General features: G+C 49.5%; 2 protein-coding genes across 9 annotated transcripts in view; one reads left to right on the plus strand and one right to left on the minus strand.

Moving 5' to 3' along the window:
• The window catches only part of LOC127052750 (integrin alpha-M-like), a 28,839-nt gene extending 20,715 nt beyond the window's left edge, over positions 1–8,124 (plus strand). Inside the window, exons 14-28 of the mRNA XM_050956698.1 lie at positions 509–666; positions 826–980; positions 1,132–1,263; positions 1,878–1,951; positions 2,169–2,310; positions 2,476–2,589; positions 3,117–3,196; positions 3,357–3,440; positions 3,688–3,766; positions 4,003–4,110; positions 4,340–4,423; positions 4,572–4,685; positions 4,908–5,000; positions 5,184–5,288; positions 7,484–8,124. Of these exons, the coding sequence (XP_050812655.1) occupies positions 509–666; positions 826–980; positions 1,132–1,263; positions 1,878–1,951; positions 2,169–2,310; positions 2,476–2,589; positions 3,117–3,196; positions 3,357–3,440; positions 3,688–3,766; positions 4,003–4,110; positions 4,340–4,423; positions 4,572–4,685; positions 4,908–5,000; positions 5,184–5,288; positions 7,484–7,609 (1,648 nt within the window). The 3' untranslated portion in view covers positions 7,610–8,124. The remainder of the gene's footprint in view (positions 1–508; positions 667–825; positions 981–1,131; positions 1,264–1,877; positions 1,952–2,168; positions 2,311–2,475; positions 2,590–3,116; positions 3,197–3,356; positions 3,441–3,687; positions 3,767–4,002; positions 4,111–4,339; positions 4,424–4,571; positions 4,686–4,907; positions 5,001–5,183; positions 5,289–7,483) is intronic.
• LOC127052774 (zinc finger protein 501-like) overlaps positions 1–22,336 on the minus strand; it is a 128,481-nt gene that overhangs the window by 100,074 nt on the left and 6,071 nt on the right. The window contains exon 5 of one of the 8 annotated variants that reach the window (XM_050956807.1): positions 10,650–10,913. The exons of 5 other annotated variants lie outside the window; for them this stretch is intronic. In XM_050956807.1, coding sequence (XP_050812764.1) covers positions 10,878–10,913 — 36 coding nt within the window. In that variant the 3' untranslated portion in view covers positions 10,650–10,877. Of the gene's footprint in view, positions 1–10,649; positions 10,914–22,336 lie in introns of those variants that run through there. 2 more of the 8 variants (XM_050956811.1, XM_050956812.1) reach the window with 2 other exon arrangements.

The raw sequence follows: 22,336 nt of genomic DNA on the forward strand, positions 1-22,336 counted from the left end.
TCACGGCACTGTGGATTTGTGGGTAGGGGTGCTGGGCATAGCATGTCCAGGGAGTGTGGTGTGGGGGGGCTCTGCAACCAAAATCTATCCCACATCCAAACTTCTTCCCAAAGCCTGCACCTCCAAACCCCCTCCTGCTCCCAAACTCCCTCCCAGAACTGGCACCCCCTCCTGAACCCATACCCTCTGCCCCAGCCCAGAGCCTGCAACAAGCACCCAATCTCCCTTCCAGAGCCTTAGGCAGGGGTGTGTGTGTGGCAGGGTGTGTGGAAGGACAGGACTTGGACCTGTTCTGGGCAACCCAAAAATTATACAAACCTGCTGCCCCTGCTTTACTGCTCCCTTCTCTTCCCCCCAGCATCTTCTCTAGCAGAGCTGCAAATCCATAACTTTTCTCCCTTGGGTGCTGTGAGCACATCCAGGCTGGGTGGGAGGCTCTGTGGAGGGAAGGGGCCTGGCCCCGTTGCAAAGAGCAGCTGGGTGATGGGTCTGTTCCCCCCCACGGCAGGTCCCGGCCAGTGCTCAGAGTCAGAGTCTCCATGAGCTTCCAGCCCCCAACCATCCCCACCTCAGCCTTCAACTGCCAGGGGCAGGAGCAGCTCAACACAGAGGCCAGCAGGGCAGAGGTCTGCTTCACCGTCACTAAGAGCACCACGGACAGCCTAGGTCAGACCAAACCCACCCCCTGCTCCCCTCCCCCCCGAGCCAGCCAGTCCCCTGCCCTGGGGATGGATCGGAGCCAGCACCCCTTAGAGGGGAAAGGCCCCATGTCCCATTTCCCATTCAGGTTCCTATTCTCAGTCCCTCATTTTCCCTGCCCTGTAGGTGACGGGATCTTCAGCACCATCCAGTACAGCCTGGCCCTGGACCCCGGGCAGACGAAGATCCGAGTCACCTTCAACTCCACCGGCCCCGTCCTGAGCAGGAAGCTGCGACTCAGCATTGAGAAGAAATGTGAGAGATATTGGATAATATTACCTGTAAGTGTGGGGGTGTCCCGGCTCCTTCCCCTCCCACTGTGTCTGCGCCTCCAACTCTGCCTTTGCTCCCAAATCACCCAGAGAACAAAACTCTCTCTGGGTCCCAGCTCCACTTTACCTTCAGGGACCCAACGTGTTTCTGTCTCCCCAGATCTGTCCCGAAGACATTCTGACCCCCATCACCCTACACTTCAACTACACCCTGACAGGGGAGTCCATCGCTGCCGCCGGTGGCCTCAGACCCATCCTGAGCGAGGACTTTGTGCCACTGTCTCCAGGCTTGGTAAGGTTCCAGGACCAGGCCCCAGAGTGGGTCTGCTGCAGGGATCGAACCAGTGATGTTGGCATTCAAAAGCGATAGACTGCAAAGTTCAGAGCCAGCAGCAGCTTCCTAACCCCCTTACAGAGTATGGACACTACAGGGCAGCAGAGATGGATGTTGAGTTTGCCTTGGCTAGGGACCTGTCTCTCCTCTGAGGGAACGTTTCAACTTCTCCTCAAAGTTCCCAAAATTTCTCTCCAAAATATTATTGGCTAAAAAAATGATTTTTTCTGAACATTTTTCAAAACTTATGTTGGCCAGGGCCCCTTAGAGGGGAAAGGCCCCATGTCCTGTTCCTCATTCCCCTATCAGCCAGGCAGGCCCCCTGCCCTAGCGCCCCTAGAAGCGTGATACTGTTGCTGGCCAGAGCCAGGAGGTGGAAGGAGGAAGAGGGCTATGGGTGAGTGGGTGAGTGGCAAGGGCAGGGATGATGATGGGTTTAACTGTGCCCCAGTGCAGGGGACTGGGAGGTGCTGGGGTAACTGGAGGGTCCCTGGGTCCCTGCAGCGTCACTCTGGCAGATGGATGCTGCAGCCCTCTCCCCATTGACCCCTGCCCTCCTGGTCTCTCCTCAGCTCCTGTTTCAGAAGGACTGTGGCATGGATGGCCGCTGCGATGACCAGTTAGCAGTCTCCTTCAATTTCTCTGGGTATGTCACCAAATCCTCCCTGCAAAAACACCCACCATGGGGGGACCCATCCAGCTTGATCACACCTTGGATTTCCAGTGCTGATGGATCCTGGGTGGGGGGCACTGCTGTGGCGAAGGTCGCAGCACTGGGGTCCCTGGCTGGGCACTGCTAGAGGAAATTCACAGAGTAACCAGGGCACTGCCTTCAGGAAGCTCCCCCCTTTCTCTCCCCTTAGCTTGAGCACCCTGGTTGTGGGGGTCACCCCTGAAATCAACACCACCGTCTCCATCCAGAATCATGGTGAGAATTCCTACAGCACCACGGTGCAGTTCTTCTACCCAGCCGCGCTGTCCTACCGCCGAGTTCTGCTGCTCCAGGTACCCCAACATACATCGGGTATGAGGGGCAGCCTCTGCAGGGGGTTCTGTGCTGCAGAGAGTGGGAAGGGGACTTGTCAGGGGATGCTGCTCTGCAGGGAGCAGGCAGGTGGTCAGCAGAGGGTCTGTGGCCCTGTCTCTCACTGGCTGGTCCCCTGTGCTCAGTCTAACAGGAGGTCCCTGGTCATTAAGTGCAGCTCGGTGGAGGGCTCGGAGGAGCAATCTCAAAGGAACAGCATCTGCCACGTCAACCACCCCGTCTTCTGGAGCGGGGCCAAGGTAGGGACAGGGCCTACCTGTGGGCAGAGAGGGGCAGTTCCCTGAGGTCAGCCCAGCCATGACAAGAGATGTGCTGGAGAAAGCGCCCAGGGGAGCCAGAGAGTCAGTGCAAACAGAGCCCTGAGGTCACTCCAGGGCTGGGGTCAGGCCCTGCCGGGGCTGGAAACAAAGGGGCAGACTTGGGGGGCTAGAAATCAGACCTCACTGTGGGAGAAAAGAACAAAGGGAGGGGCTGTTCCCTCCCCCATTTGGGGTCCTTAAAATGATGGTGAATGGGGTGTTTCATGGCACAGAGCCAGCTGAGGTTTCTGGATCCCAAACCCGGTTAACGCTGTTTAATGTTGGACAGGAACAGGGTCATGGTATCACCCTTTGCCGTTCTGGGGCCATTTATTCCATCTAAGTTCATACAATAGCACACACCCCCCCACCTGCCGCCCATCTTCCATGTCTGCCCTGCTCCTGCAGTCTCTGGCAGTTCCCCAGACCCTGAACCCACTGGCTCTCTCACCCCTTATGTTTTCCAGGTCATCTTTGTTGCCACTTTCAACGTCTCTTCTGAGGCTGACCTGGGAGACAGGCTGCAGATCATGGCCAATGCCAGCAGGTGAGGGGGCTGTGCAGGGCCGGAGGGCGGGGTGGGGGGGCAGTGGGAGGGGGGCTGTACAAGGAGCAGGGCAGGACAGAGGCCTGTGGTGCAGCCTCCCTGCACAGTTATCTGCCTGCGATTCCTCACACCTCTCTCCTTTGCCCTCCCCTCCCCCCAGTGACAATGGCGGCCCGATCACCGAGCACATGATTCACCGGGCGGAGCTGCCGGTCAAGTACGGCATCTTCATCATCCTCACCAGGTAGGTCAGTGCAGAGACGGAGGGAAGAGCGCCCCCTACTGGGCCCCCTGTTCCCTGCAGCACAGCACCCCCTAGTGCTGCACAGGGTCATAGGTGCCAGCGCTGATTTGAAGGGGAGAGCGCCCCCTCCTGAGCCCTTCCCTGTAGCACAGCGCCCCCTTCTGGACATGACACCCCAGCACCACTCTCCAGCCCCATCCATCACATTCTCGCCTCTCTCCTTCTTTCCATCCTTTTCCTCCCTCAGCCTCGAGGAGTCGACCAAGTACGTCAGCGTCTCCACCAAGGAGGCAGGGACCAGTGTGCCAGTGACACATCGGTACGAGGTGAGGCCAGTGGTGCACAGTGTGAGGGGGGAGACAGGGCAAGAGGGAGGGATTGGAACTACCTGAGTTAGATTTAGTGCATTAGATCATGGAGGGTTAGTCAGGGAGCCAGGACTCCTGGGTTCTATCCCCAGATCTGGCAGGGCAGTGGGCTCTGAGGGTTAGAGCGGGGGCTGGGGATCAGAGCTCCTGGGTTCTCTTCCTGCAGTGCCCTATGGAGAGTCTGTTTCTTTCAGGTCAAGAACCTGCGGCAGCGAAGCGTCCCCATCTCGGTCACGTTCCAGTTCCCCGTGGAGCTGAGCGGGGTCCGGGTGTGGGACGCCTCTGAGGTCGTCCCCTCCAAGGTACCTGCCTCTCCCTGCCCTTGTGTGTGTGAGATGGGCCCAGTGATGCCCTCTCTGCCCTACAGCGCCCCCTGCTGGGACAGGCTGCTTAGGGAAAAAGGCCCCTTCCCCAGCCCCTGAGCCAGCGAGTCCTGTGCCCTGGTGCCAGATTGGTGCTGGTGCCCCCTAGAGGGGAAAGGCCCCGTGTCCCCTTCCCGCCCCCATTAACACCGTGTCTCTCCCTCCACAGCCCCAGCTGGCCCAGTGCAACAGTGAGGCTGAAACACCTGGTTCAAAGGACTTTGTGAAGCAGATGAGCGAGCGCCCCCTGCTGGTGAGTACAAACCAGTGCAGATCCCAGCAGCTCTTCTCCCTCTTCACTATCACAGACAGCAAGGGCTATAGACAGATCCAGACCCTCATGGCCATGCTGGGCCCCTGCACATCTTCTGCCTCACCCAGCGATATCCTTCCACCCCCAGGACTGCTCCGTGGCCACCTGTAAGAAGATTCGGTGCAGAATCGCCTCCCTGGAAATGCAGCAACCACTGGAGTTTATGATCAAAGGGAACGTCAGCTTCCAGTGGGTCTCCCAGGTACAAGAGCTGCCTCTGCCTCTCGGCACCAGGAGAAGGATCCCTCCCCCTGCATATGTGAACAGCCCCGGTGCCCCTCCCCAGAGGTGGCTGCATCTCAGTTCTGGGCAAGGGATTGCTCCTGTGTGAACAGCCTGTAAATTGCTCTGGGTCCCTCTGGGATGATGCTCCAGGCTGGTTTGTGTCATTTCCGGTCAGAGATGGTGAATTTCTCTGTTCCAGACTCAGCAACAGAATGTGAGTCTGGTGAGCGAGGCCCAGATTGAATATGAGGAGGAGAAATACACCCAGAAGGAGGGATTCATCCAGTGCCAGGTACCAGAGTGACTGTGCCTGGGATACAGAGAGCATTGGCCAGTGGTTAGAGCTGGGACCCAGGACTCCTGGGTCCTGTCCCTGCTCGGGGAGGAAGTGGGGTCTGGTGTGTTAGAGCAGGGATGGGTGATGGTGCCAGGACTCCTGGGTCCCCATCTCACAGCTCCTCCCCCCCAGGTGCAGACGGTGGTGGAGCGCTCCAAGGTCTATAAATACCTGCCCATCATCGTGGGCAGCAGCGTGGGGGGCCTGGTCCTGCTGGCTCTCATCACCGCAGCCCTCTACAAGGTGAGTGGGATAGGGCTTGGACCCCTCCCCCACAGCCCATCATCCCAGGGATGGGGTCTGTCACTTTCTCAGCTGGTGGAGAAGGGACAAGGGTCTTTCCTTCAGAGGTTTCCACAGCCTGTCCCTCTACCTCCTCGGCCATGAGCCTGTGTCTGTCTGGCTCTCCCCCTCTCCGCCCTCTGTCTCCTTCCAGCTCGGCTTCTTCAAGCGCCAGTACAAGCAGATTACGGAGGATGCTGTGGAGGGCGAGGGGTCTTGCCTGACCCAGAGTGCAACTGCTGGCAACCCCCCTGCTTCTGATACCCCCAAACAATAGCCCCCCATGTGCTCCCCTAGATGAGTCACAGAACCCCCAAATTTTAATTGCTAAAGCTGGACACCCTCACTCTGCCACCCTGCTTGTCCCCTTGCCCCACAGGCACGAGTTGCCAACGTTGCCTCCCCACCCACAGCTTTGCCTCCCTCTCGGTTACTCCAGATCCACCCCTGCCCCTTATGTTTGCCATCTTCAAGATGCAGAGAGACCGTTCACTGCCCATCCCCCAACCATCAAAAGAGGTCCTAATGCCAACTAGAGCCAATCGTTACTCAAATTAGACTGGGCAGAAATCTACTGACCTTTTTATAATTTTGATGGAGAACACGAAGGTTATTTTTATAGGCATTTTTTTTAGAATTCTATTGATTTAAATTTTGATGTGGAAAATTCTGGGTTTTAAGCATCCCATCCCCGTTTTTATCAATTTAAATTATCTCAGTTGTGGGAATTTATGTGTGTCAAGATTCAGGCCATATGTGAAGGTCAAACAGTTATTTAATAGAGGTTGAGATTCAAAAAATTAAAGCTTTATAACTATGCTTGGAAGGACTGGATTTTTACTGGTAAATGTTGAATTCATCACACACAGGCAAATTGCTGGCAAAATATTTCCATCACTAATATTCAAAATTTTCTGCTTGAGAACATACTGGAGTTTGATTTCAGGCTATTTACTTTGTATATTTTGACATGTGATGTTAATAATTTGTTTTTGAATAGTTATAAAATGTGACCTTTTAAAATCGTCTGTTGTCTTTACAGAATTACGGTTTGATTTCCCCCGCCGCCCCAGCCAGTAATTTTCCACAACTGAACATTTAAATGAATAAAAAAAATTAAAAATTGCTTAGAAATAAACAGTCCTGTTCATGGAAATTATTTTTAAAAAGAATTCTGCCAAGCCTATTTATAACCTTTAAAAACAGAAATTGTCGACATCACATATCAAATTGTAAAAAGTACAGTGACATCAGCATGACCACAAGTTTTCTACACAATAAGGTGGGACACTAGAAAGTTCTCCAGGAGCGTTTTTCTTTCTTTGTCTAGCTGCACGTTTTGATTGTTATCGACAGAAACATTTTCCCTTGGTTTGTGGGGGGGACGGGGTGTGTGCGATGAAACTGATCACTGGCAACAGGCAAGGCAGGACAAAAAGTGGCCAGGCCAATTAAAAATCATCCAGGTGGCAACACTATGTGGGATACTGTGGATCCATATCCTGATGGCCCTTGCTGAACAAGAAACCTCCCACCCAGAGCATCCCTGGCAGGGCTGGGAGCCAGGACTCCTGGATTCTATCCCAGAAGCTGTGGAAGGGAGTGGGGTCCAGTAGGTTACAGCAGGAGGCCTGTTCTCAGCCGGTATCTGAGCCATGCTCAGCACAAGGGGGGCCCTGATCACAGTTGGGGCCTTGAGGTGCTACAGGGTTACTTCCAATAAAACCAAGCTCTCAGAGTCATTCACCTGCCTGGTCTGAAGTCTCACATCACTTCAAACTGTCTCTCAATACTGTGTGTGTGTGTGTTTGTGGGAGTGACGGGCTGTGCTGTCCAAGCTTCCACACCACACAAGGAAATGAAATCACTTTAAAACTGATTGAAAAGGAAAAAAGAAATGTCTCTGTTCTGCAGGTTTAGCCAGAGGAACTCCCTGCCACATGTAGTAATGAAGCTGGGACCAAATACGTTCCTGTATTCACACCCTACGTACTATTGTAATAATCTTTGTACAAAGTCTGCCTTGTGAGATATAATTCGAAAACTCACAAGTTGTTGATCAGTATTGTCCTGATACAATATGTCTCAACATTGTATGTAAAGTTTTGTAAGATTTCCGTGTATGACATTACTAACCTGTGTTCCCAACCCCACAGCCTTGCTCATATGGAAGCTGGCAACCAGATGAGGTCTCAAGAAAGGAATGTCCCTGCCTGAATTTGCCTTTAGGCCGTAAACGGTCATCAAGAAGAAAGAGAAACAAAACAAGCTCCATCGTGTGAGGAAAAGCCAGCTGTGAACTTCCTTCCACATCAACTGTGTGTGTCCTAGCGCCCAGCTGGAAATGCTTTTCAAGAGTGAGAGTGAAACTATAAAAAGGAGGACAACCCCTCCTTCCCTGCCCATGGCATTCGCTACGCCTGAAGAGAGAAAGGAAGTATTCACTGGATGCTGAGGAAGAGGGCCTGACGTACACAGTTTGATCTAGAAGGCAGCTGAAAGCATGTGGTGAGAAACTTTGCTTGAATAGGATATAGCTTAAGTTAGGCACTAGTAAATGTTTCATCTTTATTTTCTTTGTAACCATTTCTGACTTTTATTCCTCATTAGTTGGATTCACTTAAAATCTCTCTCTTTGTAGTTAATAAACTTGTTTTATTCTTTTATCTAGTCTAATGTGTTTGAATGGAAGTGTCTGGGTAACTCTGTTTTGGGGTGGTAAGTTGTGTGCACAGGAATAATCTTACAGGAATAATGGACTTAATATGATTTGTAGTGTCCAGGAGAGGGCTGGGCAGTACAGAACATACATTTCTGGGAGAAAATCTAAGACTGGGTGTGTGTTGGGGTCACTCTGCTGTATAACCCAGGCTGGTGAGAGCCAGAGTGTAACTCAGGTGTGGTTAGCTGGCTGCAGTTACACACAGATACTCAGGGTGTGAGTTGCATGCTCTTAGGCTGTTTGCGAGTGGCCCAGGTGGCAGTTATTTCAGCGAGACTTTGTAAGGCAGCCAAGGCTGCAGGGCCGAGGGGTGACAGAGCTGCTCATTAGCCTGGATTGTACCCTGGCATGTTAGAGCTCTGTAAACAGGACTCTCACGTGGGAGTAAAGGAGTTATATTCTCTTGTGTTTGGCACTGGCATGATCGCTGTTGGAAAGCTGTGTCCGCTAAGCCGTGTGACATAAGTCCATGCCACTTAGGAAAGACAAGAAGTTCAGGCGCTTCAGGGCTATAAGGCCTATATCATCACTTATATGACTTAATTAATCTAAGCAGTCCATGGTGTAGGCTCACCCATAGTCATTCCTCAAGCCTACTATGGGCTTTCAGGTCCTAGAGAAGTGTGTTTCCCAGATAGTCTCATTAAAGTTCCTAAATTCCCATCCATCGTCTTGGTAGAGGGGTGGTGGGTTCATTTTGTGTCTCCTTAATGATAAAATATCAAGACATTTTTCTCAAAGCAGCTCTTGGTTTTTTTTTTTTTAAATAGCACGTCTCCCAGCCGCACTCGACAGCCCTGCTCCCCCCCATAAAGCTGAGCTGGTCTCTTGGCCATACAGAGCCTTGTGAGTTTCCTAAGTCAGCATTCTGTCCGGGCTGGAGGCTTTTGGGATACATTTTAGGGAATACCTAGTGTACAAAAGCACAATGGGACAAGTTTTAGAGACCCAGACAGCTCTCATGCATTCAACCTAGACAGATGATTGTGCATTGGGGCAGGGCGGGAGAACGAACTTGATTCCCCTTGGGAAAATGACCATCACTGAAAAATCCTTGAATATTCTCAGCTCCTGGTCTTAATTCACTTCCTATTCAGCCCAGGGTTTCCTTTTTCAGTGTGAATGAAATGTATTCAAGTTGTAATCACAACCACCACGTGACGTTGCACCTCACAATGCTTTATGGAAATATGCTTATAAATGTATATATGACATAACTGAAATATGTTTTATGCTACTTATGCCATATAACATATCTCTGCAAACGTTATGACCTACTGAATATATTCATCCAATTTGTATACATGTATCATTTTTGTATTCGAAATTATGAATGTTGACAGTGTACTTAGTAAGGCTGATGGTCAGCTTCTTAAGACAGGAATTTGCAAGTTAAGTGCCCAATCAAGAAACACTGAATGGACAATGGAACGTAGAAGACTCCAATCCACATAAGAAGTCTACCTGGGGACATTCAAGGTAGCATGTGAACAATGGCTGCCACCTGTAAAGTTCTGAGTCATGCATGGACATGTGACTTTCCCATGTGACTCCAGAATTCCAGCTTGCTGCTAGATTCTGCATAGGAGAGAGGAGGGGGTCTCCACTCACAAGAGAGTCTATTTAAGCCCCTGGGAAACCCCTCCATTTTGCCTTCAGTTGATTCAAGAGATAGCTTCTCCACCCCCAAAGGATACCTGAAAGAAACTGGAATGGAGGACAGTAACCACAGGGGTTTGAGTGATTGCCAGACCCAGACTTGAAGGAGCCTAGTCTGTAAAAGAAGCTTACTGGAACATCTCTGAGGGTGAGATTTCATCTGTAATCACTTTCTTACAGTATTAGGATTAGACCTGAGTGTTTTGTTTTATTTTGCTTAGTAATTCACTTTGTTCTGTCTGTTATTACTTGGAACCACTTAAATCCTACTTTTTGTATTTAATAAAATCACTTTTTACTTATTAATTAACCAGAGTATGTATTAATACTTGGAGAGGCAAACAGCTGTGTATATATCTCTATCAGTGTTATAGAGGGCGAACGATTTATGAGTTTACCCTGTATAAGCTTTATACAGGGTAAAATGGATTTATTTGGGGTTTGGACCCATTGGGAGCTGGGTATCTGAGTGCTGGAGACAGGAGCACTTCTTAAGCTGTTTTCAGTTAAGCCTGCAGCTTTGGGGGGACAATGTTCAGACCTGCATCTCTGTTTGTAGCAGGCTAGCGTGTCTGGCACAACCAGGCAGGGCACTGAAGTCCCAAGCTGCCAGGGAAAATGGGCTCAGAAGTATCTCAGCACATCAGGTGGCAATTCCCAAGGGGATTTCTGTGATCCATCCCATCACATTGACATAGTCGGCAGGATCTGTGCACAGCTGATTGCTTTGAGATACTGGTAGTGATTTTGAGTGAGTTTTGGGTGTGGTGGCTGGAGAACAGACAAAGTGGTTACTGGTTTGTTATTTCCTGTTTGCTTATTTTGGGGAAGTGAATAGAGGAAGGAAAATCAGCAACATGAGCAAGAGTGAGATGCAAAAAAACCTACAACTGCACAGGTTGCAAATGGCTGAGAAAGAAAATGAACATAAAAGACAGATGAGATTAAAACAAATGGACATTTAATGCAGAGGCAGCCAGGGAAAAAAGAGCCCTGGAGTCGATAGACCGAGAAATACAGGCCCATGTTGAGGCCCAGAAGCGTGAACTGGCTGTTATAGAGTGGAAGAGACAAAACCATCCAGCTGCTGGCTCCACTTCCCCAAAAATCCAAATGGGAGCGACTATGTCCACAATATGATGAATCCTGCGATATTGCAGAATATTTCATCACTTTTGAGACATTGTGCACCCTCCATGCAATCCCTGAAGATCAAAAGATGACCACATTAATAGCAAAATTGACTGGCAGAGCTCTGGACATATTCAATAAAATGCCTATTGATGATGCTTCAAATTATGGTAAATTTAAGTAACTGTTTTAGAAACAGTTTCAGATTACACCTGAAACCTACAGGGTTAAATTAAGGAGTCTCAAGATGGGATCTGGATTGAGTAATGTGGCTTACGTAAATGAAATGAGAGATTTGTTAGATAAGTGGGTGAAGGGAAAAGGCATTAAAAGCTTTGAAGGAATGTGTGATTTGGTTACTCAGGAACAATTCCTGAATATGTGCAGTGATGATATAAAACAGTATTTGTGGGACAAAAAGGTGGATGCAGTAGGGGGATTGGCTGAGTTTGCAGACTCTTATGAGTAGTCACAAGCTGTAATTAAACATAAACCACAGGGGGGGTACAGGGTTGGGGAAAAAGCAAAATCACCTTTTTACCCCTGGGGAAAAGGAGGCTGGGCATTCACCTCCCCATTCCCCTGTTACTTGCCTCAGGACTCCTGGACAACCTGGGGATCTCAGAAGGTGCTTTCACTGCAATTCCCCAGTGCCCCAAATTAAACCTCCCTTGTCCCATGGTTCAACAAAGTGTGGTTCCAGATGCTAGTGTTTTGACGGGGCAGAAGACCCACATTAAGGGGATGGGGACTCAAAGGTTCCCTGTACCCTTGGCAAAGGTTCATGTGGAGTGGGAGGTATGGAAGGTGATTTACTGGTGGGGATGCTTGAGAACATCCCCGCAGACATGTTGCTGGGAAATGATTTTTTCAGCAAAACTAGGACTGTTGGTGTGGTAACTTGCAGCATGAGGAATGGCTGTGAGGGGCTCCCAGAGGGGGAGGAGACAGAACTGCCTGTCAGTGAGGACGTTGTTCCAGCTGATGACTGTAGGTCTGATGCAGCTGAACAGCTAACACGTCCTGCCCCAGAGAACATGGGGGTGCATCACTCAGAGGGAATCCCCAGAAACAGAGTGGGGATCTTGGAACCCAAAGAGGAGGTGGGGGAGGATCCCACTGACACAACAGTGCAGGGAGGCAGGGTGCTTCCAAGTATGGGAGAGGCAGAACCAGGCCTCTGCCTGACTGAAGACAACAGACTCCCAGGGGGCGGGGGCAGGGGAGATGCAGTCAGTGCCCAGGGACAGGGACGCTATCTCAAGGGTTGTTTGTCAGGAATTTGCAACTAAACAACGGGTTGATCCCTCCCTTGAGAGCATAGGAAAGTGTGTCCAGGAATGGGGGGTGGGAGTTCATTGAAGAGGACAGGAAACTGTATAGGGAGGCCCCTGTAGGGAAAAACCGAGGCCTCGGTCAATCCTATAAGCAGTTGGTTGTACCCAGCCAACACCAGGGGGAATTAGTGCTGGTAGCAAACGACAGTCCCTTTGCTGGTCACTTGGGAGTACAGAGGACCTATGAGAGGCGGAGGAGGAATTTCTACTGGCCAGGGATACAGAACGATGTGAGGGATTATGGTAGGACTTGTGCGATGTGTCAGGAGAGGAAGAAACCGGGGGGACCCCAGAAGGCTCCGCTGCGTCCCTTGCCTGTCATCCAAGAGGAGTTCCAAAAGGTGGCAATGGACATAGTGGTCCTATGCTGCACCTCACTCAGAGGGAGAACAACTATATCCTAGTGGTGGCAGACTTCGCCACTCAGTATCCTGAAGCAATCGTGCTGTCTAACATAGAAGCTGAGACAGTTGCAAGAGCCCTGCTCACCATATTCAGCAGAGTGGGCTTCCCCAAGGAGATTTTGTCTGGTCGGGGGGCAAATTTTATGTCACAGTTGTTCAATGAGCTATAGAAGGTGTGTGGAGTGAAACAGCTTAAGACAGCCCCCTACCACCCCAGGCCAATGGCTGGTGGAAAGGTTCAGTGGGACCCTAAAATCCATGCTGGGGATGTATGCCAAGGAAAGGGGCCAAAGTTGGGGCGAGTTATTGCCCTTCCTGCTGTATGGCTACAGGGAGGTGCCCCAAGAGTCCACGGGAGTTTCTCTGTTTGACCTTCTGTATGGGAGGAAAGTGAGGGGCCCTCTCGATCTCATCAGGGATACCTGGGAAAGATGCAATACGGTGAGGGAGGAACCTGTGAGTATGTTCAGAGGTTCAGGAAGGAATTGAAGGACATGATGGCAATTGTCCAAAACAACCTCCAGAGCAGTCAGGCCAAGCAAAAGGCCCGATATGACAAGAATACTTGAAAACGCACTTTTGACATAGGAGATTTGGTCATGGTTCTCAGCCCTGCAAAAAAATTCAAGATGCAAAACTCCTGGGAGGGGCTCTTTGAAGTGGTGGAAGTGGCAAGTGAGGACACTTATAAAGTTAAAAAGTCCCTTGATGATGCTGTGCCGCAACTGGTACGTGTAAACAGATTCAAGGCCTATCACAGTAGAGTGGCTGGGGTAAACATGATCTGTTGTGTCAACGGGGAAGCTGAGGCACACCCACTCATCTGATGGCTGAATGCCAAGATGGGTCAACCCTGGAAAGTACGGAAATCTGTAGTGAGCTGACACCGGTCGAAAGGGAGGAAGTGTTTTCAATGCTGCAAAAGTACAGTGAGGTATTTTCCAACAAACCAGGGAGGACACATTTGCTGTCCCATAGAATCCTGATGAAAGGGACACAGCCCCCTCTCCCCCTTTCCAGGCCTTACAGGGCTACCGGGAAGGTGAAGGAGCAAATTCATGCTGAGATACAAAGCACGTTGGACCTGGGAGTGATTAAGAAATCTGACAGTGCATTGGCTTCCCCTGTGGTCTTGGTCCCCAAAAGGGATGGCACCATTAGATTTTGTGTATACTATAGAAAACTCAATGCTGTTACTGTAACAGATACATACCCTATGCCAAGAACTGATGACATGCTGGGTGTGCTGAGCCAAGCCAAGTACCTTAGTACCTTTGATCTAACCAAAGGTTACCGGCAGATCCCTTCGGAGGGGGAGGCACAACAAAAATCAGCTTTTATCACTGATATAGGTCTCTACAAATTTACAGTGCTACCTTTTGGTCTGATAAATGCTGGTGCAACCTTCCAGAGACTGGTCAACAGAGTGTTAAACGGGTTGCAGAATTATGCTGGGGCATACATAAATGGCATTGCTGTATTCAGCACAAGGGTGCATTTTGCCTCCCCAAGCACGGCAGGCAGGCTGCCTTCGGCGGCTTGCCTGTGGAGGTTCCACCAAAGCCGCGGGACCGGCAGAGCACCCCCAGTGTCTTGCCGCCCCAAGCACGCGCTTGGCATGCTGGGGCCTGGAGCCGCCCTGATTCAGCAACACCTGGGGTGACCACAAGGAGCACCTGGGAGTTGTGCTATCAAAGCTCAAAGAAGCTGAGCTAACTGTGAAACCCTCTAAGTGCAAGATAGGGGCAGCCAAAGTCCCTTATCTGGGACACTGGATAGAGGGTGTAAAATATCCCCTGACCATCTTAAGGTGGAAGCCATCGTGAAATGGCCCATACCCCAGACTAAAAGGCAAGTCCAGTCCTTCATAGGCTTGGCAAACTATTACAGGAGGTTTGTGGAGGGGTTCAGTGACTTTGTGTCCACAGTCACAGACTTATGTAAAAAGCATCAACCTAATAAGGAATTTGGTCAGAGGCCTGCCAGAAAGGCTTCAACAAGGTAAAAGCTCTCCTGTCTGCGGAGCCTGTGCTGGCCAGCCCGACTTCGATGAGCTTTTTGAATTGTGTACTGATGCATCGGACACAGGGCTGGGAGCTGTGATGATGCAGACAAGGGAAGACAGCAAGAAGCATCTCATTGCCTTCCTAAGCAAAAAGCTGCCTCCTGCCAAACAGAATTATTCTGTCATAAAGGAGTGCCATTGTGTGGGCCGTCAAACTACGGCCTTACCTCTTCAACAGGAGGTTCAGAATTCTAACTGACCATTCACCTTTGGTCTGGCTTCACTGGACTAAGGGCACAAACTCCAAACAGCTGGGCTGGGAAGGGACAGGACTTCCTCTTCACCTGCACGGCTGCTTGGGGCAGGGAAGGAGATTGTTGGTGTCACTAGGCAGAAATCTAGGTAACTCGGGAGGATGGAAGACCACGTGTGTCGATAAAGTCTCCTTGCTCTAGGCCTATGTGAACCAAAGTACCTCCATGTTAAAAGCTTTTGTGTTAGCCTTACTAAACTTTTGTAACCTCCTGCTGAGTGTAACCTCCTGCATTATGTGCTGACTGTAACCACCTGTGTTATGTGCTGACTGCCAAACAATAAGGCCATAGTTAGCAGGGCCGGTTAGTACTAGATACTGTTAATACTAGATAAAATAGATGGAAAGCAAATGTTATGGCCAAGGCCATATGCATAAAAAAGTACCCCACACAGTGGGAAAGTACAGAAAAAGAGATACAAGGGGAGGTATAAATACTAGTGCCCCCCGTGTGCGGTGTGCAGGATTTAAAATTGTTATTTCTCCCTTGCATCTTATTTAAGCTCAAATAAACTTGTGTTTGCTTCTCCACCCTAGTGTGTTCTTTGGCGCTACGCACACCGGGCAACGGACCCCGCTGTTGCTTGCCTCGGGCACCCTGTACCGGCAACAAGATCACACCCATCTCTGGGTACCTTTTGGGCTGGGATTGCCATGGCTGCAACACTGTGAAATTTCAGATGTAAACATCTGAAAACCTGAAACTGATCAATTTAAAAACCCTCTGGCCACAAAATTGATGAAAATGGACCACGAATTTGGTAGGGCCTAGCAAGAAGTGTCTCCCACCTCCCGGCAGGAGAAGTGTCTCAAGGGAGGCTGCTTCTGAGAGAACTGCCTTTAAACGACAAGGCCTAGAGAACATAATACCATGTCCCCAAGGAGGGGCTATATTCCACCACCCCACTCCGGCCCACATCCCACTGGTGGGGGAGCCTATATTGGATACATCTGATCTGATCTCTCCTAACTCTGATGCACCATGGAGCAAAGGAGAGGGTCTGTGCAACTGGGTTCTTCCACCAACCCCCAACCCAGACAGCTCCAAGGCAGCACAGGAAAGTCCCTGCAGTTGATTTTCCCTGGTGGGTGCAGAATGACAAGTGGGCCTTTATTGTTCCAATCTTGGGGCAGGGCACCCTCTGCTGGGAGATTAGAGGAATGTAAATTATCAAGGAGATAGTCGGCTTCTGTTTCTGCCAATTCCCATCTTGCTGGCAATACTGGGACAGTATTTCAGAAGAGAAGGTTTATGGGTCACCCACAGCAGCCATCCAGGCCAGACAGAGCTCTCCTGATACAAGAGGAGGTGGAGGGTTGAGCTAGACAGTTCCAGTACTTGTCCCCTTTTGCAGGGTTAAAAATGGACAAGTGGCTTCATTTGTGCTGTGAACCATCCAGGCCGCTGCCTCCTGTATGCTGGCATTTCTCTCTCTCTCTCTCTCTCTCTCTCTCACACACACACACATACACACACACCCTACTTTACAGAGTGTGAAGCCCATATCGCCCCAAAAGGTCCCCAGGAACATTTTTCCATGTTGCCCCCAGCAGAGAACTGGTCCAGGGGCTAAAATCAGGGACTGTTCTTTGTACAGAGACCTCCCAATATCATTCAGCGTCAGGCTTTTGTTAAAAACAAAGGTAAAGATTCCCCAAAATGGCCAGAGAAGGAGGAAGAGGGGATGGCTCAGGGGTAATGCCACATGTCCTGAACATCTGAAGGGACTGGGGGAGGGGTAAAGATATTATTACATGTGCTGAAAATCTGGAGAGGACTTAGGAATGATGTCACCTGTAGAACATCTGGAGCGGCTAGGGAGTGTTGCATGGGCTGAACATCTGGAACTGCTTGATGAGCTGGTGAGCCTGAGTCCCTCTGGGCTGTGGCAAGCTGAGGGTTCCTGCCCATCACACATCATCTGGACTCTTATCAGACCATGTGGGATGGCTCTGGGGTGGAATCTATGCCAATTCATCACTGTATAAACAGGAACACCTCAAGCAGAAGTAGAGAGGTTATTTCACCCCTATATTTGAGCACTGCTGTGACCTCTGCTGGAACAGTGTGTCTAGTTCTGGTGCCCAAAATTCAAGAAGGATATTGATCAGTTGCAGAGCGGACAGAAGAAAGGCACAAGAATGATTGAAATAATAGACTCAATAGGCTCAATCTATTCAGTTTAACAAAGAGAAGGCTGAGGGATGACTTGATCCCCATCTATAAGTATCCACATGGGGAAGAAATATTTAATTGTATGCAGAGTCAGAATGAGCTCTCCCCTGACATATGGTGGTGAGCTGTGGAAAAGGACTTCAGGGGCTGATCTTGTTTGCACAGGCACACCCACCCTGCCTAGCATGATGGGATTGGTGGCCCAAATGGTCACGTTGCCTGCTGTGGGATCCCCAGTCCCATTGTTATTGGGGCAGGAATAATAAAATGTTGTTATCCTGGTTATGTGAATCAAAGACAGTAGAACTGTACTTGGCATTTTATGGAGCGACTTGCCCTCACCAGGCAAGGGACATGGGTCCAAACACCAGTGAATTGAGAGTCTGGGGATAAGTACTTGTCCCCAGTAGCATGAGTGTTTTTGGAGAGCATGAAACGTCAGGTTTTTGCCTCTCCAGTATGCAATAACAAAACTAATTTTGACCCCATTAGAAGTCTTGCTATGTGCTACAGAGCTAAAAACACTGATGCCTTAGTTTAAGCATTAGACCTACTTTGGGCTACAGGTGCCCTGGCACCGAGGCGCCCCTACTACCAGCTAAAATCACTGAGACCTGAAGTTACTAAAGATCTGAGATTGCCGAGAGTTGTGTTGGGGGCGGAGGGGGCTGAAGACAAGTTTGTGAGTGACTAGGGGAGAGGAGTGGCTACCAGGACGGCTAGCAGAGAGGAGTGGAGAGGCAAGTGGAGCGGCTAGCAGGGCAGCTGGCGGAGAGACACAGCTGGCAGTGAAGACTGCGGCCGAATCCCTCACGGAGAGGTGGGCGTCAACTTGAGCAACGGAGCATGTGAGATGCCCCTCCCCTCATACCTTCCTCCACTTCCACCCAGGCTGGGAGGTAAACTCTGCAGAGGAACTTCTGAACTCTGCAAAGGCACAAAATGAGCTCAAACTAGCTATGGGAATAAAGGGAAACAAGATGACTTTTTATCAATACATTAGAAGCAAGAGAAAAACCAAGGACAGGGTACTGCTCAGTGAGGAGGGAGAAATAGTAACAGGAAACTTGGAAATGGCAGAGATGCTTAATGACTTCTTTGTTTCGGTCTTCACTGAGAAGTCTGAAGGAATGTCTAATATAGTGAATGCTTACGGGAAGAGGGTAGGTTTAGAAGATAAAATAAAAAAAGAGCAAGTAAAAAATCACTTAGAAAAGTTGGATGCCTGCAAGTCACCAGGGCCTGATGAAATGCATCCTAGAATACTCAAGGAGTTAATAGAAGAGGTATCTGAGCCTCTAGCTATTATCTTTGGAAAGTCATGGGAGACGGGAGAGATTCCAGAAGACTGGAAAAGGGCAAATATAGTGCCCATCTATAAAAAGGGAAATAAAAACAACCCAGGAAACTACAGACCAGTTAGTTTAACTTCTGTGCCAGGGAAGATAATGGAGCAAGTAATTAAAGAAATCATCTGCAATCACTTGGAAGGTGGTAAGGTGATAGGGAATAGCCAGCATGGATTTGTAAAGAACAAATCGTGTCAAACCAATCTGATAGCTTTCTTTGATAGGATAATGAGTCTTGTGGATAAGGGAGAAGCGGTGGATGTGGTATACCTAGACTTTAGTAAGGCATTTGATACAGTCTCGCATGATATCCTTATCGATAAACTAGGCAAATACAATTTAGATGGGGCTACTATAAGGTGGGTGCATAACTGGCTGGATAACCGTACTCAGAGAGTAGTTATTAATGGCTCCCAATCCTGCTGGAAAGGTATAACAAGTGGGGTTCTGCAGGGGTCTGTTTTGGGACTGGCTCTGTTCAATATCTTCATCAACAACTTAGATGTTGGCATAGAAAGTACGCTTATTAAGTTTGCAGACAATACCAAACTGGGAGGGATTGCAACTGCTTTGGAGGACAGGGTCAAAATTCAAAATGATCTGGACAAATTGGAGAAATGGTCTGAGGTAAACCGGATGAAGTTCAATAAAGACAAATGCAAAGTGCTCCACCTAGGAAGGAACAATCAGTTTCACACATACAGAATGGGAAGAGACTATCTAGGAAGGAGTATGGCAGAAAGAGATCTAGGGATCATAGTGGACCACAAGCTAAATATGAGTCAACAGTGTGATACTGTTGCAAAAAAGGCAAACGTGATTCTGGGATGCATTAACAGGTGTGTTGTGAGCAAGACACGAGAAGTCATTCTTCCGCTCTACTCTGCGCTGGTTAGGTCTCAACTGGGGTATTGTGTCCAGTTCTGGGCATGGCATTTCAAGAAAGATGTGGAGAAATTGGAGAGGGTCCAGAGAAGAGCAAAAAGAATGATTAAAGGTCTTGAGAACATGACCTATGAAGGAAGGCTGAACGAATTGGGTTTATTTAGTTTGGAAAAGAGAAGACTGAGAGGGGACATGATAGCAGTTTTCAGGTATTTAAAAGGGTGTCATCAGGAGGAGGGAGAAAACTTGTTCACCTTAGCCTCTAATGATAGAAGAAGCAGCAATGGGCTTAAACTGCAGCAAGGGAGATTTAGGTTGGACATTAGGAAAAAGTTCCTAACTGTCAGGGTGGTTAAACGCTGGAATAAGTTGCCTTGGGAGGTTGTGGAATGCCCATCTCTGGAGATATTTAAGAGTAGGTTAGATAAATGTCTATCAGGGATGGTCTAGACAGTATTTGGTCCTGCCATGAGGGTAGGGACCGGACTCGATGACCTCTCGAGGTCCCTTCCAGTCCTAGAGTCTATGAATCTATGAATAAACTCTGGGGGCTACACTGACCAAGGTCAGAAACTGTGGGTGGGGTGACCGTTGGGTTGCTGGACTTAAGATCCTGAGGGGAAAAGCCACTGCCCAACTTATTTGGGGGTGGGTCATTTGCTCATGATTTGTGTTATGAATCCTGTTTGTGGTGTTTTCCCAAAATAATGCTGCAGTTTCCCTCCTTTATAAAAAGGCTTTTGCTACACTCAGACTCTGTGCTTGTGAGAGGGGAAGTATTGCCTCTTAGAGGCACCTAGGGGGGTGGTATGTAATTGTCCCAGATCACTAGGTGTGGGCTCAAGCCGGTTTTGCATTGCATTATTGAAACAGAACCCCTAGATATTGAACCTGGCCCTTGTTGCTGCCAACTCTGACAGGCAGGAGGGTTACAGAATAATGGGCTCCTCCATCTAGCAGACAAAGGTATAACGTGATCCAATGCCTGGAAGTTGAATCTAGACAAATTCAGACATACATTTTTAACAAGGAGAGAAGAGGAATTACCCAGTAAACCAACTGAACAAGGGTCATACTGGATTCTTTATCACTGACCATTTTTAAATCAGAATTGGACACTTCTCTAAAAGCTCTGAGCTAGGAATTATTTCAAGGAAGTTCTATGGCCTGTGTTACACAGGAAGTCAGGTTGGATGATCACAATTGTCTCTCCTGGCCTTGGAATCTACCGGTCTATGAACAAAACCACATCTCTGCAGTACAGCTCCAGCATCTATCACCACTATTCCCCAGCTCTCCAATAGGGTTCCACTGTCTCTTGCCATGACCTGGCATGACCTGGCTCTCCTGGACAGCTCCGACATCTCTCGCCAGGCCTCAGCTCTTCAGTACAGCTCCAGCACCCTCCTAGCTAGGGTCCTTCTCCACCTTGTTTCATTCCCAATTGAAGATATCAGCGAGCTCAGTTCTCCATCCTTCCCCAGAGTTCAGCCCCCTCTGGCTTCAGCTGTCCTGAGCGTCCTGCTGCTGCTCTCAGCCTTCAGCCCTCTCTGGCCATAGATGTCCAGCATAGAGGAGTTTGGAGGTGACTCCCCTGAAGCCCCTCTGATTTCTCCAGCCTGATTTGGCTCCACTGCTCACCGGGGAACTCTCACCTCTCCCTCCTTCCAGACATCCCCTCGCTGAGGCTCCCAGCCCAGCCATGCTCTGCTCCGCTCCTGAGCTCTGCATTCATGACTCTACCTCCCTCTCTGGATTGTCGCTTGCTTTTGGGCTCTCAGTTATAGCTCCCAGGCCAGCCCCACCCTTCTCATTACACCAAAGGAGGTGCACCTGGACTGGAACAGGACTTAAAGGTCCAGCTACTTTGCTACACAGCCCATTTAAAATAGACTATTGGGGTCTGAGGGTTCCATGGCAATTGGCTGGAATGTTGGGATTTGAAGATTCCATGTCAATTGGGTGAAATGTTGGGGCCTGGAGGTTCTGCGGCAGTCGTGGGAGGGGGATATTGGGATCTGAAGGTTCTGTGGCAGTTGGGCATGTTGTGGTTTGGCAGCTCTGTGGCAGTTGGGTGGGAGCCTGGGGTGGACAGGAGGTCACAGGCAAGGGGTAAATACCTGTCACTAATCCTGGAGGGAGCTGAGGAGGCAGAAACATCTCAGGGATTCATGGCCCCTGCTGTCACTGAGCTCACAATTTTGTGGGGACTGTGATCAAAAGCACAAATGTCTGTTCCTATCTGGGCTAAGACCCAACTTTTTCACACTAGGCCTAATGAACACAACAAATGAGACTCACTCACTAAGGTCCTGGTCTGTAACCCATTCCTTGCCTCCCTGAGCCACCCACTCTCCTGCCCTGAGGCTCCTCTGAATCCCTAGAGGGGAAAGGCTGCATGTTCTCAGACCTGAGAACAGAGGGGATAGTTCCTGTCTATATAAACCCAGGAGAGGCTCTTTTGTCTCATCTCTGGGTCCCTCAGTCCTGGAGAGATACAGACAGATGTAGGGAGCCTAGGGCAGAGCAACAGACATGGTCAGAGGCTGCAGGGACCAGTTTACAAGGGGAGAATAAAGGAGCCAGCTCAGTGGGGGCTGAGTGGGGGATCTGCAAAAAAGGATGGTGCTAGGATCCAAGGGTTTGAATCCCAGTCTGGGGCTCTTTGCTGCTCTTGCTTCAAGAACAAAGGAAATTCCCAGTTCCCTGGTCATGAAGTTTCACATGACACCAGATCATAACTAGATTTCTCTCCTTAAATCTGTGATCCCTGGTTCTTGATGCCCATTGGTAAAATTACACCACATCAGAACAATTCCCGAAAGGATGGGGTGGACTTTCCAATCCACACTGGACTGGCTGGCTTCTCTCAAAGATACAGTGGTCAAGATTTTCAAAAGGAATTAATGATTTGGGAGGTAAATGAAGGCACTAGTAAAACCTCATCTGAAATACTGTGTCCAGTTCTGGTCAAATGGTCCAGAAAGATGAACAAACTGGGACAGGTGTAGAGAAGGCAGTTAGGATG

This window comes from Gopherus flavomarginatus, chromosome 5 (genome assembly GCF_025201925.1).
Source record: "Gopherus flavomarginatus isolate rGopFla2 chromosome 5, rGopFla2.mat.asm, whole genome shotgun sequence".
NCBI classification, from domain to species: domain Eukaryota; kingdom Metazoa; phylum Chordata; order Testudines; family Testudinidae; genus Gopherus; species Gopherus flavomarginatus.